The 12,786-nt window shown below is 45.8% G+C and overlaps 1 protein-coding gene across 1 annotated transcript in view; it reads left to right on the plus strand.

The window, feature by feature from the left end:
• The window catches only part of wdfy2 (WD repeat and FYVE domain containing 2), a 49,409-nt gene that overhangs the window by 29,833 nt on the left and 6,790 nt on the right, over positions 1–12,786 (plus strand). The window contains 2 exon segments of the mRNA XM_048239419.1: positions 151–256; positions 3,272–3,363. Coding sequence (XP_048095376.1) covers positions 151–256; positions 3,272–3,363 — 198 coding nt within the window.

Here is a 12,786-nt window from a genome sequence, read left to right on the forward strand (position 1 = left end):
GGTGCAGGGTCTATGCTACGGCAGCTCATCTCCTGTGTGTGTGTGTGTGTGTGTGTGCAGTGATAAGGTGCAGGGTCTATGCTACGGCAGCTCATCTCCTGTGTGTGTGTGTGTGTGTGTGTGTGTGTGTGTGTGTGTGTGTGTGTGCAGTGATAAGGTGCAGGGTCTATGCTATGCTCCACACACACGGCAGCTCATCTCCTGTGGATCTGATGGAGGCATCGTCATCTGGGACATGGAGGTGGACCGACAAGAGGTACACACACACACACACACACACACACACACACACACACACACACACACATATATGCTCATAGTTAGGTCTGCTAAAGGACTCGTGAGCAATGTATTTTTCATTTTTGTGAACTTTGTACATTTTGAGATATTAGCAGAATTCAAGCTTATTTTTCCCATTGACTTTCTATTGGGCATTATGACATCATAAAGGGTCGTTAACATTGATTTGCACCTGTTCCAACTGCCACCTGCTCAACTGGGCTCCATTTCTCTCTGCGTTTCTCTCTATTCAACAAGAATACAAGGCACCTTCCATCCAACTGTCTCTCATCCATCCACTTCAAACCATTCATTCATCCATAAACTATTTATCAACATCAACATACATACATTAAACTATCTATTATTATTATTATACTATTAAACTATTTATCAACATACATTAAACTATATACCTATACTGCCGTGCGAAGACAAAAGGCTGTAACTTTGATCGAAAATTAGTTTTTGTCATTTTTGGTATATTCAAGACCTTTATCATGTGTCAATTTGGTTGTTTTTTCGAAAAATGTAAGGATTATATTAATATTAACTCACAAAGTTTAAGGAAACCAAGGCAACAGGCTATAACTCCCAAGTTACGGTTGTTTCCTTTTGTTTTAGGGCGATGAAGTTGAGTTAAGGTTCTCTACCTTTGTTTAGAATGCGGCATCAGAGGGAAGTTACCTAGACCAGGGTTTCAAACTCCGCCCAATAGATCTGCCCACAGTCCGGCCCACCTCGCCCGCCGAATGCATGTCAAAAATAATAATGTAATCCGCCCTTGAGGGTATTTTTAATTGCGACAAAACAACTATACTGATTAAAATAGACGATAGATCCAAGCACGGTGACAAATCTCATTTGTACTCTCCTCCACTATTTGCTAGACATCCAGAGCTTGATTCAAACCCAAAATCGCTGCACAAAGTTTTTAGGAAATACTTGTATTACACGCGAGAAACACGAAGACGTGCATTTGTAATGACGCGATGCAGGCCATAGTTTTGCACAAATTGAAGCAGAAATAGGCCTACACCAAATGTTGAAAAAGGTTCACATGATCAATCTTCTATTGACAGTGATAATCACGGTGCGTCTGTGAATGGAGGTGCGTCTTTGCGTGTATACAACGGTTTCCACTAAGCATAGGCTACCATGCTTATTTCGACCATAGCTCGGAGGTTGCAGTGGTAATTGTGATGATAGTGTCCGTGATGGACGTGGTACAGACAGCAGGGCTAGTAGAAAAAGGGCTCTGAAGAACTACAAAGTCACCCTCGATATGAACTGATTTGACCAGGTTTATTGTAGGCCTTGTGTATATAGGCCAGTAATAGTTTACTATTGTTGGTATTGGCCTACATCTTAGGTGTTTTCCTGTTCATTTGTTATGTGGGTTATATGGCAAAAAAGAAAGTAAACCTGCTCAAATATGTTCATCCAGTATTTACTGAAAGGTGCATAATTTGAAGTGTTTGCCATCCAGTGGCAAATTAAAACTTTTGTTTATACTCAAAGATTTTTACATTTACAGTAGGACTTTATCTCTGACCACTTTCAAGCCTTTTGAAATTTTGATACAAAAATCCAATGGTGTTGCTTTCTTATCCCTGACGCCTATTGCCAGGATTAAAAAAGTTATGAGAGGAAAATATTTTTATTTGGTGTGAAACACACACATAGGCCTACCTGTTTTTATGCTTTTTTGTTTGTTTTTATAATTTGTATTAATATGTATGAAGCCTACTGCTTCATTTAGCTAGCCAGGCTACTCAGCCGTGCATCAGAGGGAAGCTACTGCTTCCTTTAGCTAGCTAGGCTACTCAGCCGTGCATCAGAGGGAAGCTGGTGACACTCCCCGATGTGAGTCAAGCACCGGATGTGTGAGTCACGATGCTCAGATTAATAGGGTTTTACGCATAACGCCAAGGGATCCGAATTGAAATCCATAAAATAATTCACTTTTCTGTTTCAAAAACGCTTTAGCTATCTGAGATTGTTTGATTGTTAACGCTAGCAAACGCCATTCAAGTGACAGCCTTTGTTGTGCTTGATTGCTTACTTACTTTGCCAGCAGTGAACAAACTTCGCTATGTAGGTCAATTTTTATTGATATTAGAAGTCTCGCTAGCAGGCTACTTCAGCCTTTAATCTAGAACTGACATTAGAGATCATGCCGCGAAAATGTGATGCCTTACGCTAAATAATACATTACTGCTGTGTAGGCTAATGTCATTATTCTGTGGCTAACAGCACAGGTAGCTCCAGTAGCAAAGTGACGATGCGCCGACTCACATCCGGGTAGCTTAATTCTCACATCGGGGAGTGACACTACTCTAGATTAGCCTACTGCTTCATTTAGCTAGCTAGGCTACTCAGCCGTGCATCAGAGGGAAGCTACTGCTTCATTTAGCTAGCTAGGCTACTCAGCTGTGCATCAGAGGGAAGCTACTCTAGACCAGCCTACTGCTTCATTTAGCTAGCTAGGCTACTCAGTTAGGCTACTACGTTTCGAGCATTAATCCTTGTCTATGTTATTTATTTCCATTTGTCCTCTTTTAGGCTAGGCTAAAGGCTAGGATATGTTATTTCCATTCATACTCTTTTAGGCAAGGCTATGTTATTTCCATTCGTCCTCTTTTAGGCAAGGCTATGTTATTTCCATTCGTCATCTTTTAGGCAAGGCTATGTACAACTTTCTGTTTGATCTATTTCCTCAGTCTTGTGTTGACACAGTTATAAAGGCTAATCCATCAACTGCATCTGGGGCGTAATCTAACTCTTAATTAACCTAGTCAAATCTAACATTGATTAATGAGATAGGCTAGCATATTGGTCAAATAAAATGGTTTTGGACCTTGGATGTGTGTGTGTAGACTCCTGAGTGATTAGACAGTGACCCGTGTGTGTGTGTGTGTGTGTGTGTGTGTGTGTAGACTCCTGAGTGATTAGACAGTGACCGTGTGTGTGTGTGTGTGTGTGTGTGTAGACTCCTGAGTGGTTGGACAGTGACTCGTGTCAGAAGTGTGAGCAGCCTTTCTTCTGGAACTTCAAACAGATGTGGGACAGCAAGAAGATCGGGCTCTACAGATGGTAATACGCGACGCCATCGCACACATCAGCACGCATCGCGACGACAAGACGAGTAATACGACAACACAAGACGAAAGTAATACGCGACGCGACGACGCATCGCACGCGACAAGACGCAGTAATAATGACGACGCGACAAGACGAGTAATACGCACGCACGCACGCACAAGACGAGTAATACGAGCCAGTTAGCCCGAGTGATGATGTCTTTTGTGTGGGTCAGCAATAACAATGCACTTGGTGATGTAAGAGGTTACAGTGTCTGTGTAATTCTCTCATGTCTGTCTGATTGTTGTAAGTGGCTGCCTGCTTAAACATTTCCAGTCTGTTGTGTCAAAGCAGTCTTGAAGAGCATCAGAGGCTCCCCAGGCCACACTTTTACCTTTCTGCGAACCGCTTGTTTGTTTTCACTCTTTGTCTGTGGCGCGGGCATTAGCATAACAGTGATATGGTCAGAAAGTCCAATGTGGGGGAGGGGGTGGCTTTGTATGCTCCTTTGTGTGTAGTGTAGACCAGGTCCAGGATGTTGTCTCCTCTTGTTGGAAAATCAACATGCTGGTGTAGCTTTGGAAAACAGTTTTAAGGTCTGCATGGTTAAAATCTCCAGCTAAGATGGTGAAACTGCCTGTGTGCCGCCTGTTGTTCACTGATAGCCTGGTACAGTTCACTAAGAGCCGCACTCCTATCGCTGTTATTGTTGGTAGAAGGGATGTATACTGCTACTCAGCAGAATCGCAGTAATTTCTTGGCAGGTAAAAAGGACGCACTTTATGATCATAAACCTCGGCCAGTGGTGAGCAGTGTTTGCATACTACTACAGTGTTCCGGCACCATTCGGCCACGGATGTAAAACACAGATTCTCCTCGTGATTTTCCACCTTACAATGGCCCGTCTGCTCTCGATAGCACATGCTAGCTGCTCCAGTTGTACAGCAGAGTCCTGAATGTTGTCATTTAACCAAGTCTCAGTGAATACGAAGCACACAGCAGTTACTTACTAACCGTTCGATCTCAGCAGTCGTATGTAATCCATTTTGTTGTCCAGTGATCGTACATTTGCTAGAGAATGGATGGTGGCGGCTGGGCGAAGGCTGGCCGCTAGCCTGGCCCGACACCTCCGCTGCCCCTCTTCTGCTTCCTCACACACCGCCTCGACGCTTTCCGGGAGGAGTAGCAGGTCCGTGTTGTTGCAGGCCGGAGTAGTCCCAGTTCCTTTAGCTCTGTTGCAAAGTTCAGAACGCTGCAAAACTTGCTTTTGCAGATGTCAATTAAAAATCGCCTGCTGTACTCTGTAGTACGCATCGTGAGTAAGACGAGACCTAACACGTAAAACTTTCGACAAACACTTTTAAACTTAACAAACACCGCTCAAGTTGGGACAGAGCGAGGTCGCTGTGTGTGCACGCGCCGCCATCTTGGACATCAAACACACAAAAGACATCATCACTCGCTAACTGGAAGCCATGGCTGACAGGGGATGTCCTCAGGCTGCTGAGGGCCAGAGACAAAGCCTACAGAGCTGGGGATGCTGGCATGAGAACAGCGACAACTCCGTCCTGCGTGGCATCAAGGAAGCAAAAAGGAATACACCCACAAGATAACCACCCACTTCAAAGACAGCAGGAACGCATAAAGCCTAAGTGGCAGGGCATTCAGGCCATCACAGACACTTACAAGCCCGCCACAGAGCTGTGAGAGCAACATCCTCTGCTCAACAATCTGAACCGCTTTGCTCGCTTTGAAGCACAAACAGCACTTGCCCACAGAAGACCCTTCCTCCACACTAGGCAGCCCTGTGCCTCCTTGCCGACAGCTGAAGAGGACACTTGGTGCTATCAACACCAGAAGGCAGCAGGCCCAGACAACATCCCAGGTCGTATGCTTTCGAAGGATCATGCTGAGGGAGCTTAAGGATGTTCCTCACAGACATCTTTAACACTTCCCTGAAGCAAGCCATCGCCCCATCATGTTTCAAAGCTACCACCATCATACCTGTGCCAAGAAAACTGCTCCATCCTGCTTCAATGACTGGAAATGCCTGCACTGACACCCATCATCATGAAGTGCTTTGAGCCGCTTGTCATGTCACACATCAAATCCATTCTCTAATTCCTGGACCCCCTTCCAGTTTGCATACCGAGCCAAACGGCCCACAGAGGATGCACCTGGCCTGCCCTCCACCCAGCCCTCACTACCTGGAAGAGACTCATATGTGAGATTGCTGTTTATAGACTTCAGTTCTGCATTCAACACCATAATACCACAACAACTCATCTGCAAACTTGACAAACTGGGACTCAGTACCTACCTCTCTGCAACTGGCTACTGGACTTCCTCTGTCAGAGGCTCCAAGTAGTATAAGCAAATTAATATCTCAAGCAGCATCACACTGAGCACGGGCCCCAAGGCTGTGTGCTCAGTCCGCTCTTCACCCCGCTGACGATAACTGCACTCCAACCTACAGCAACAGTCCCACATAGTGAAATTTGCTGACGACATGCACTTGGTGGGTCTCATCACCAAGGGCTGCACGAGACTAATACAGGTTGAGGTGCCTACCTTCTGACCACGTGCGTGGTGACAGCAACCTCCTGCTGAACGCCAGCAAGACTAAGGAGATTGTTGTTGACTTCCTCAGAGAGTCGCACCCCAACACCTGCCACTGACCACCACGTGCCGTGGAGAGTGAGCAGTACCAAATTCCTGGGGTGCACATCAGTGAAGACCTCTCCTAACTTCTCACCAACACTGCATCACTGGCTAAGAAAGCCTACGCCGCTTCGTACTTCCTGGCGAGTTCCAGCAGCAAGTGCTCCACCAGCCATCATGATCACATTCTACCGAGGCACCATTGAGAGCATCCTCTCCAGCTGTATCAGCTGTGTGGGGCGGAAGCTGCACTGAATACAACAGGAAAGCCCTGCAGCTGCCAGTGAACACAGCTGAAGGATTATTGGTGCTTTCCCTCCCTGAAGGACATTTACACCTCCCACCTCACCATACACCAAAATTGTGAGTGATGCAAGTCACCCTACCACAATTTGTTTGATCTTACTCTCTGGAAGAGGTACAGAATTGCAGACCTCACCAACAGCTTCATACACACCAGGCTGTTAGATCCTGAACTCTCTCTCCCTCCACCCTCAGCTACATAACATCCTGACTTTTAGACCCAAAATGGCTGCCTTGCACTTCAATTCAATTTGTACACTCTGCAACCGTTTGTCCGTCCTAAACACCGGAACACACTTCTGCTGCTCTTACATAACTTGCACCACTATTACTTCGTGCCACTTAGGTCAAAACAAAACTACCTCTCAGCCATTTATTGGCCTGACTTTGCACTATTATATTGACTGCTCATCGTATGCACACAATTGCACAATTTCTACCAAATTTTGCTGCTCTATTTCTTCATTGCATGTGCCTTCTATTTTACTTTTTATATTTTATGTTGTTTACTTGAATGTTAAGTTTGTATGTGGACCCAATTGGTAAAATATGTCTTGTCTCCACCGCGGATAGTAGGAAACGCAATTTACCCTCAGGCGTCTTGGACATGTACAGAAATTGACAATAAAGCAGACTTAGACTTTGATTCTTGACTAATACGCGACGATAATACGAAATACGACGACGCGACGCATCTATCAAGCATCTAGCAATACGCATCGCGGCGACGAAAGTAATAATGACGACGCTATCAAGACGCAGTAATACGCGACGACAAGACGAAAGTAACGACGACAAGACGAAAATACGCGACGCGACAATAATAAAGACGAAAGTAATACGCATCTACGACGCAGTAATACGCACGCACGACAAGACGCAGTAATACGCGACGACGCATTGACGCAGTAATACGCGACGACAAGATCTATAATGACGCATTAATAAGACGAAATAATACGCATCTATCAATAACAAGATTCGCGTAATACGCGACGACGATGCACAACACAAGCTATAATGCGACGACAAGACGAAAATAATGCGACGACAAGACGAAAGTAATAATGCGACAAGACGAAAGTAATACGACGCCATTACATCTAGAGTAATATGACGCGACGCATAAGACGAAAGTAATACGCGACGCACGCATTGGACGAAAGTAATACGCATCGCCATCGCGACGTTAATAAGACGAAAATACGCGACGATGCACGCGACGCATAAAGGACGAAAATACGCGACGACAAGACGAAAGTAATACGCGACGCACGCATCTATCGCTATCGCAATACGCATCGACAAGACGAGTAATACGCGACGCGACAAGACGAAAGTAATACCACGACAAGACGGTAATTGCGACGACGACAAGACGAAAGTAATAATGAATGCGACGCGACAAGACGAAAGTAATAATACATGCACGCAAGACGAAAGTAATAATGACGCACAAGACGAAGTAATACGCACGCATCGCTAATAAGACTATAATACGCGACGCATCGCTATCAAGACGAGGATAGTAGGATAGAGGATAGTAGGAAACTAATTCTCGGATTTTGTATGTCTTGACATGTACAAAATTCGATACAAAGGTGACTTAGACTTTGACTTTGACTAATACGCACGCACAAGACGAGTAATACGCACGCACACACAAGACGAGTAATACGCACGCACAAGACGAGTAATACGACGACGCATGCACAAGTATTTGTGCAATACGCACGCGACAAGACGCAGTAACAGACGACGACAAGACGAAAAATACTACCTACTAATAATAATAAGACAGCACGACGACAAGATGAGTAATACGCACGCATCTATGCACGCAGTAATACGCATCACGGCCACAAGACGAAAATAATGACGCGACAAGACGCAGTAATACACGACAAGACGGTAATACGCAAGCACGCACGCACAAGACGAGTAATACGCACACACGCACAAGACGAGTAATACGCCACCATCGACAAGATTCTTCAGAGTATATGCATGCACGCGGCTTTACGGTAATAATGCACTATCAAGACGAAAATGACGACGCGACAAGACGAAAGTAATACGCACTATCAAGATCTATAATACGACGACAACACGAAAGTAATGCTATCAATACACAACATCGAAAGTAATAATGACGACGACGACGACAAGACGGTAATAATGCCATCTAACGACAAGACGAAAGTAATAATGCGACACGCACAAGATGAGTAATACGCACGCGACAAGACGAAAGTAATATGCACGCATCGCGACAAGACGAAAGTAATACGCACGCGACGACAAGACGCAGTAATACGACGACAACACGAAAGTAATTAACGACGACGACAAGACGGTAATACGCGACGACGACGCTATCAAGACGAAAGTAATACGCATCTAACGACAAGACGAGTAATACGCATCAATAATAAGACGGTAGGACACGCATCAACGATAAGACGAGTATAATACGCGACGCGACGCGACGACAAGACGAATACCGCATCTAACGCGACAAGACGAAAGTAATACGCGACAATAATAAGACGAAGTAATAATGCATCTAACGCTAATAAGACGACACAAGATGAGTAATACGACGACAAGACGAAAATATGCAATCACATCTAATAAGACGATTAATACGACGACAAGACGAAAATACGAAAGACAAGACGAGTAATATCGCGACGACTCAATGACAAGACGAGTAATACGCGACGACGCGACAAGACGAGTAATACGATGCACGCATCGACAAGATCTAGTAATACGCACGCGACGCACAAGACGAAAGTAATACGCACGCAGAAGACGAAAATATGCACGACGCATAAGACGATTAATATACACAAGACGAAAATGACCATTATCTATAATAACATCGCGACGACGCTATCGCTGACGACACGCGACGCGACGACGCTATCAAGACGAAAGTAATACGCATCTATCACGACGACAAGACGAAAGTAATAATGACGACAAGACGAGTAATACGCACTATCAAGACGAGTAATACGCATCGCCGCAATATTGACGAAGTAACACTATCGACAAGATTCCAGTAACACGACGACAAGACGAGTAATAACGACGCAGGCACAAGACTCCAGTAATACGCGACGCACAAAGATCGAATAATACGACGACAACACGCAGTAATAACGCATTAACGCACAACACGAAATACGACGACGCGACGCGACGACGACAAGACGAAGTAATACGACGAACGCGACAAGACTATAACACGACGACAAGATGAGTAATACTGACGACAAGACGAAAATATGCACGACGCCATCAAGACGAAAGGTAATACGACGACGCGACAAGACGAAAATAATGACGTTAATAAACACGTAATACGCATCATCGCCATCAAGACGCAGTAACACCATCGACGCCATCGACAAGAAAATACCATCAACGCACAAGACGAAGTAATAACGACTATCAACATCTATAATACTCCATCATCGCTGATCTAGAGCAATAACGCAGTTAACTAATCGCCATCGACTCCAGTAACACGCACAATACATAAAGATCTAGCACACGCACGCCATCGCCATCACTATCGCGATCTAGCAATACGTACGCACCATGACGAAGTAATACGCATCGACAAGACGAAAGTAATACGCATCTATCTATCAAGACGAAAGTAATAATGCGACGACAAGACGCAGTAACACGACGACAACACGAAAGTAATACGACAATAACGCGACAACACGAAGTAATAATGACGACGACGACGACAAGACGAGTAATACGCATCTAACGCGACGATTTGAAAATACTAATTAACGACAAGATGAGTAATACGCACGCACAAGACGAGTAATATGCACGCACGCACAAGACGAGTAATACGACGACGCGACAAGACGAGTAATACGACGACAACACGAAAATAATGACGCATCGACAAGACGACACGCGACGCACGCATCGCGACAAGACGAAATAATACGCCATCTAACGCTAATAACGAGTAATACGCATCAACACAAGACGGTAATACGCATCTAACGCTAATAAGACGAAAATAATACGACGCACGCATCGCCATCAAGACGAATACGCATCAACGCACAAGACGCAGTAATGCTAATACACACAAGACGCAGTAATACGCATCTAACGCGACAAGACGAAAATACGACACAAGATGAGTAATACGACGACAAGACGAGTAATATGCACGCACTATCAAGACGCATTAATACGCGACGACAAGACGAAAATACGCGACGCACAAGACTATAATACGCGACGCACTACCGACAAGACGAGTACGCATCGCGACGCGACAAGACGAAAATACGATGCACGCATCGACAAGACGGTAATACGCACGCATCGACAAGACGAAGTAATACGCACGCAGAAGACGCAGTATGCACGACGACAAGACGATTAATATGCTACACAAGACGAAAGTAATAACGACGACAAGACGAAAATACGACGACGACGACAAGACGAAAATACGCACGCACGCACGCACAAGACGAGTAATACGCACGCACGCACAAGACGAGTAATACGCACGCACAAGACGAAAGTAATAATGCACGCGACAAGACGAAAATACGCACGCATTACGACGAAGCGACGCACGCACAAGACGCAGTAATACGACGCACAAGACGGTAATACGCGACGCAGGCACAAGACGGTAATACGCGACGCAGTACGCACGCAGTAATAATGACGACAAGACGGTACGCACGACAACACGAAAATAATGCACAATAATGCGACAACACGCAGTAATACGCACGCATCGCATTAATAAGACGCAGTAATACATCTAACGCAAGACGAGTAATACGCGACGCGACAAGATGAGTAATACGCATCGACAAGACGAAAATACGCACGCACGCGACAAGACGAAAATACGCACGCATCGACAAGACGCAGTAATACGCATCACAAATACCAGTAATACGCACGCACGCACAAGACGAGTAATACGCACGCACGCACGCACGCACAAGACGAGTAATACGCACGAACGCACAAGACGAGTAATACGCACACGCAAGATGAGTAATACGCACGCACAAGACGAGTAATATGCACGCACGCACAAGACGAGTAATACGCACGCACAAGACGAGTAATACGCACGCACAAGACGAGTAATACGCACGCACAAGACGAGTAATACGCACGCACGCACAAGACGAGTAATACGCACGCACGCACGCACAAGACGAGTAATACGCACGCACGCACAAGACGAGTAATACGCACGCAGAAGACGAGTAATATGCACGCACGCACAAGACGATTAACACGCACACACAAGACGAGTAATACGCACGCACGCACAAGACGAGTAATACGCACACACGCACGCACAAGACGAGTAATACGCACGCACGCACGCACAAGACGAGTAATACGACGCACGCACGCACGCACAAGACGAGTAATACGCACGCACAAGACGAGTAATACGCACGCACGCACGCACGCACAAGACGAGTAATACGCACGCACAAGACGAGTAATACGCACGCACAAGACGAGTAATACGCAAGCACGCACGCATCGCGACAAGCATTTAGTAATACGCACGCACGCCGCCGCATAAAGACGAAAATACGCACGCACAAGACGAGTAATACGCACGCACAAGACGAGTAATACGCACGCACGCACAAGACGAGTAATACGCACGCACAAGACGAGTAATACGCACGCACAAGACGAGTAATACGCAGACGATGCACATGACGGTAATACGCACGCACAAGCACGGTAATACGCACGCTATTGCTATTTGTGCAATACGCACGCACGCACGCACAAGACGAGTAATACGCACGCACGCACGCTTACGCATAAGATTTGTGCACACGCGACGCATCTACAAGACGCAGTAATACGCACGCGACGCGACAAGACGAGTAATACACACGACGCCATCACACACAAGACGAAAGTAATACGCGACGCGACAAGACGGCAATACGCGACGCACGCGACGCGACAAGACGAAAGTAATACCACGACGGCACACAAGACGAAAATAATGCCACGACGCACAAGACGAAACACACGCGACGATGCACGCGACAAGACGAAAATACGCACGACAAGACGAAGTAATAATGACACATGGTAAATGTATTTGTGTGTGTGTCTGTGTGTGTGTATTTGTGTGTGTGTGTGTGTGTGTGTCTGTGTGTCTTTGTCTGTGTGTATGTATGTGCATGTGTGTGTGTGTGTGTGTGTGTGTGTGTGTGTGTATGTGCGTGCGTGTGTGTGTGTGTGTTTCAGCATCACTGCAGACGTTGTGGTTAAGCAGTGTGTGGTAAATAAATGTGTGTGTGTGTGTGTGTGTGTGTTTCAGCATCACTGCAGGCGCAGGGTTGCCGTGTGTGGTAAATGCTCTTCTCAAAGGTCCACCATTCCACTCATGGGCTTTGA

The sequence above is a fragment of the Alosa alosa genome, chromosome 3 (genome assembly GCF_017589495.1).
Source record: "Alosa alosa isolate M-15738 ecotype Scorff River chromosome 3, AALO_Geno_1.1, whole genome shotgun sequence".
In the NCBI taxonomy this organism is placed as follows: Eukaryota; Metazoa; Chordata; class Actinopteri; order Clupeiformes; family Clupeidae; genus Alosa; species Alosa alosa.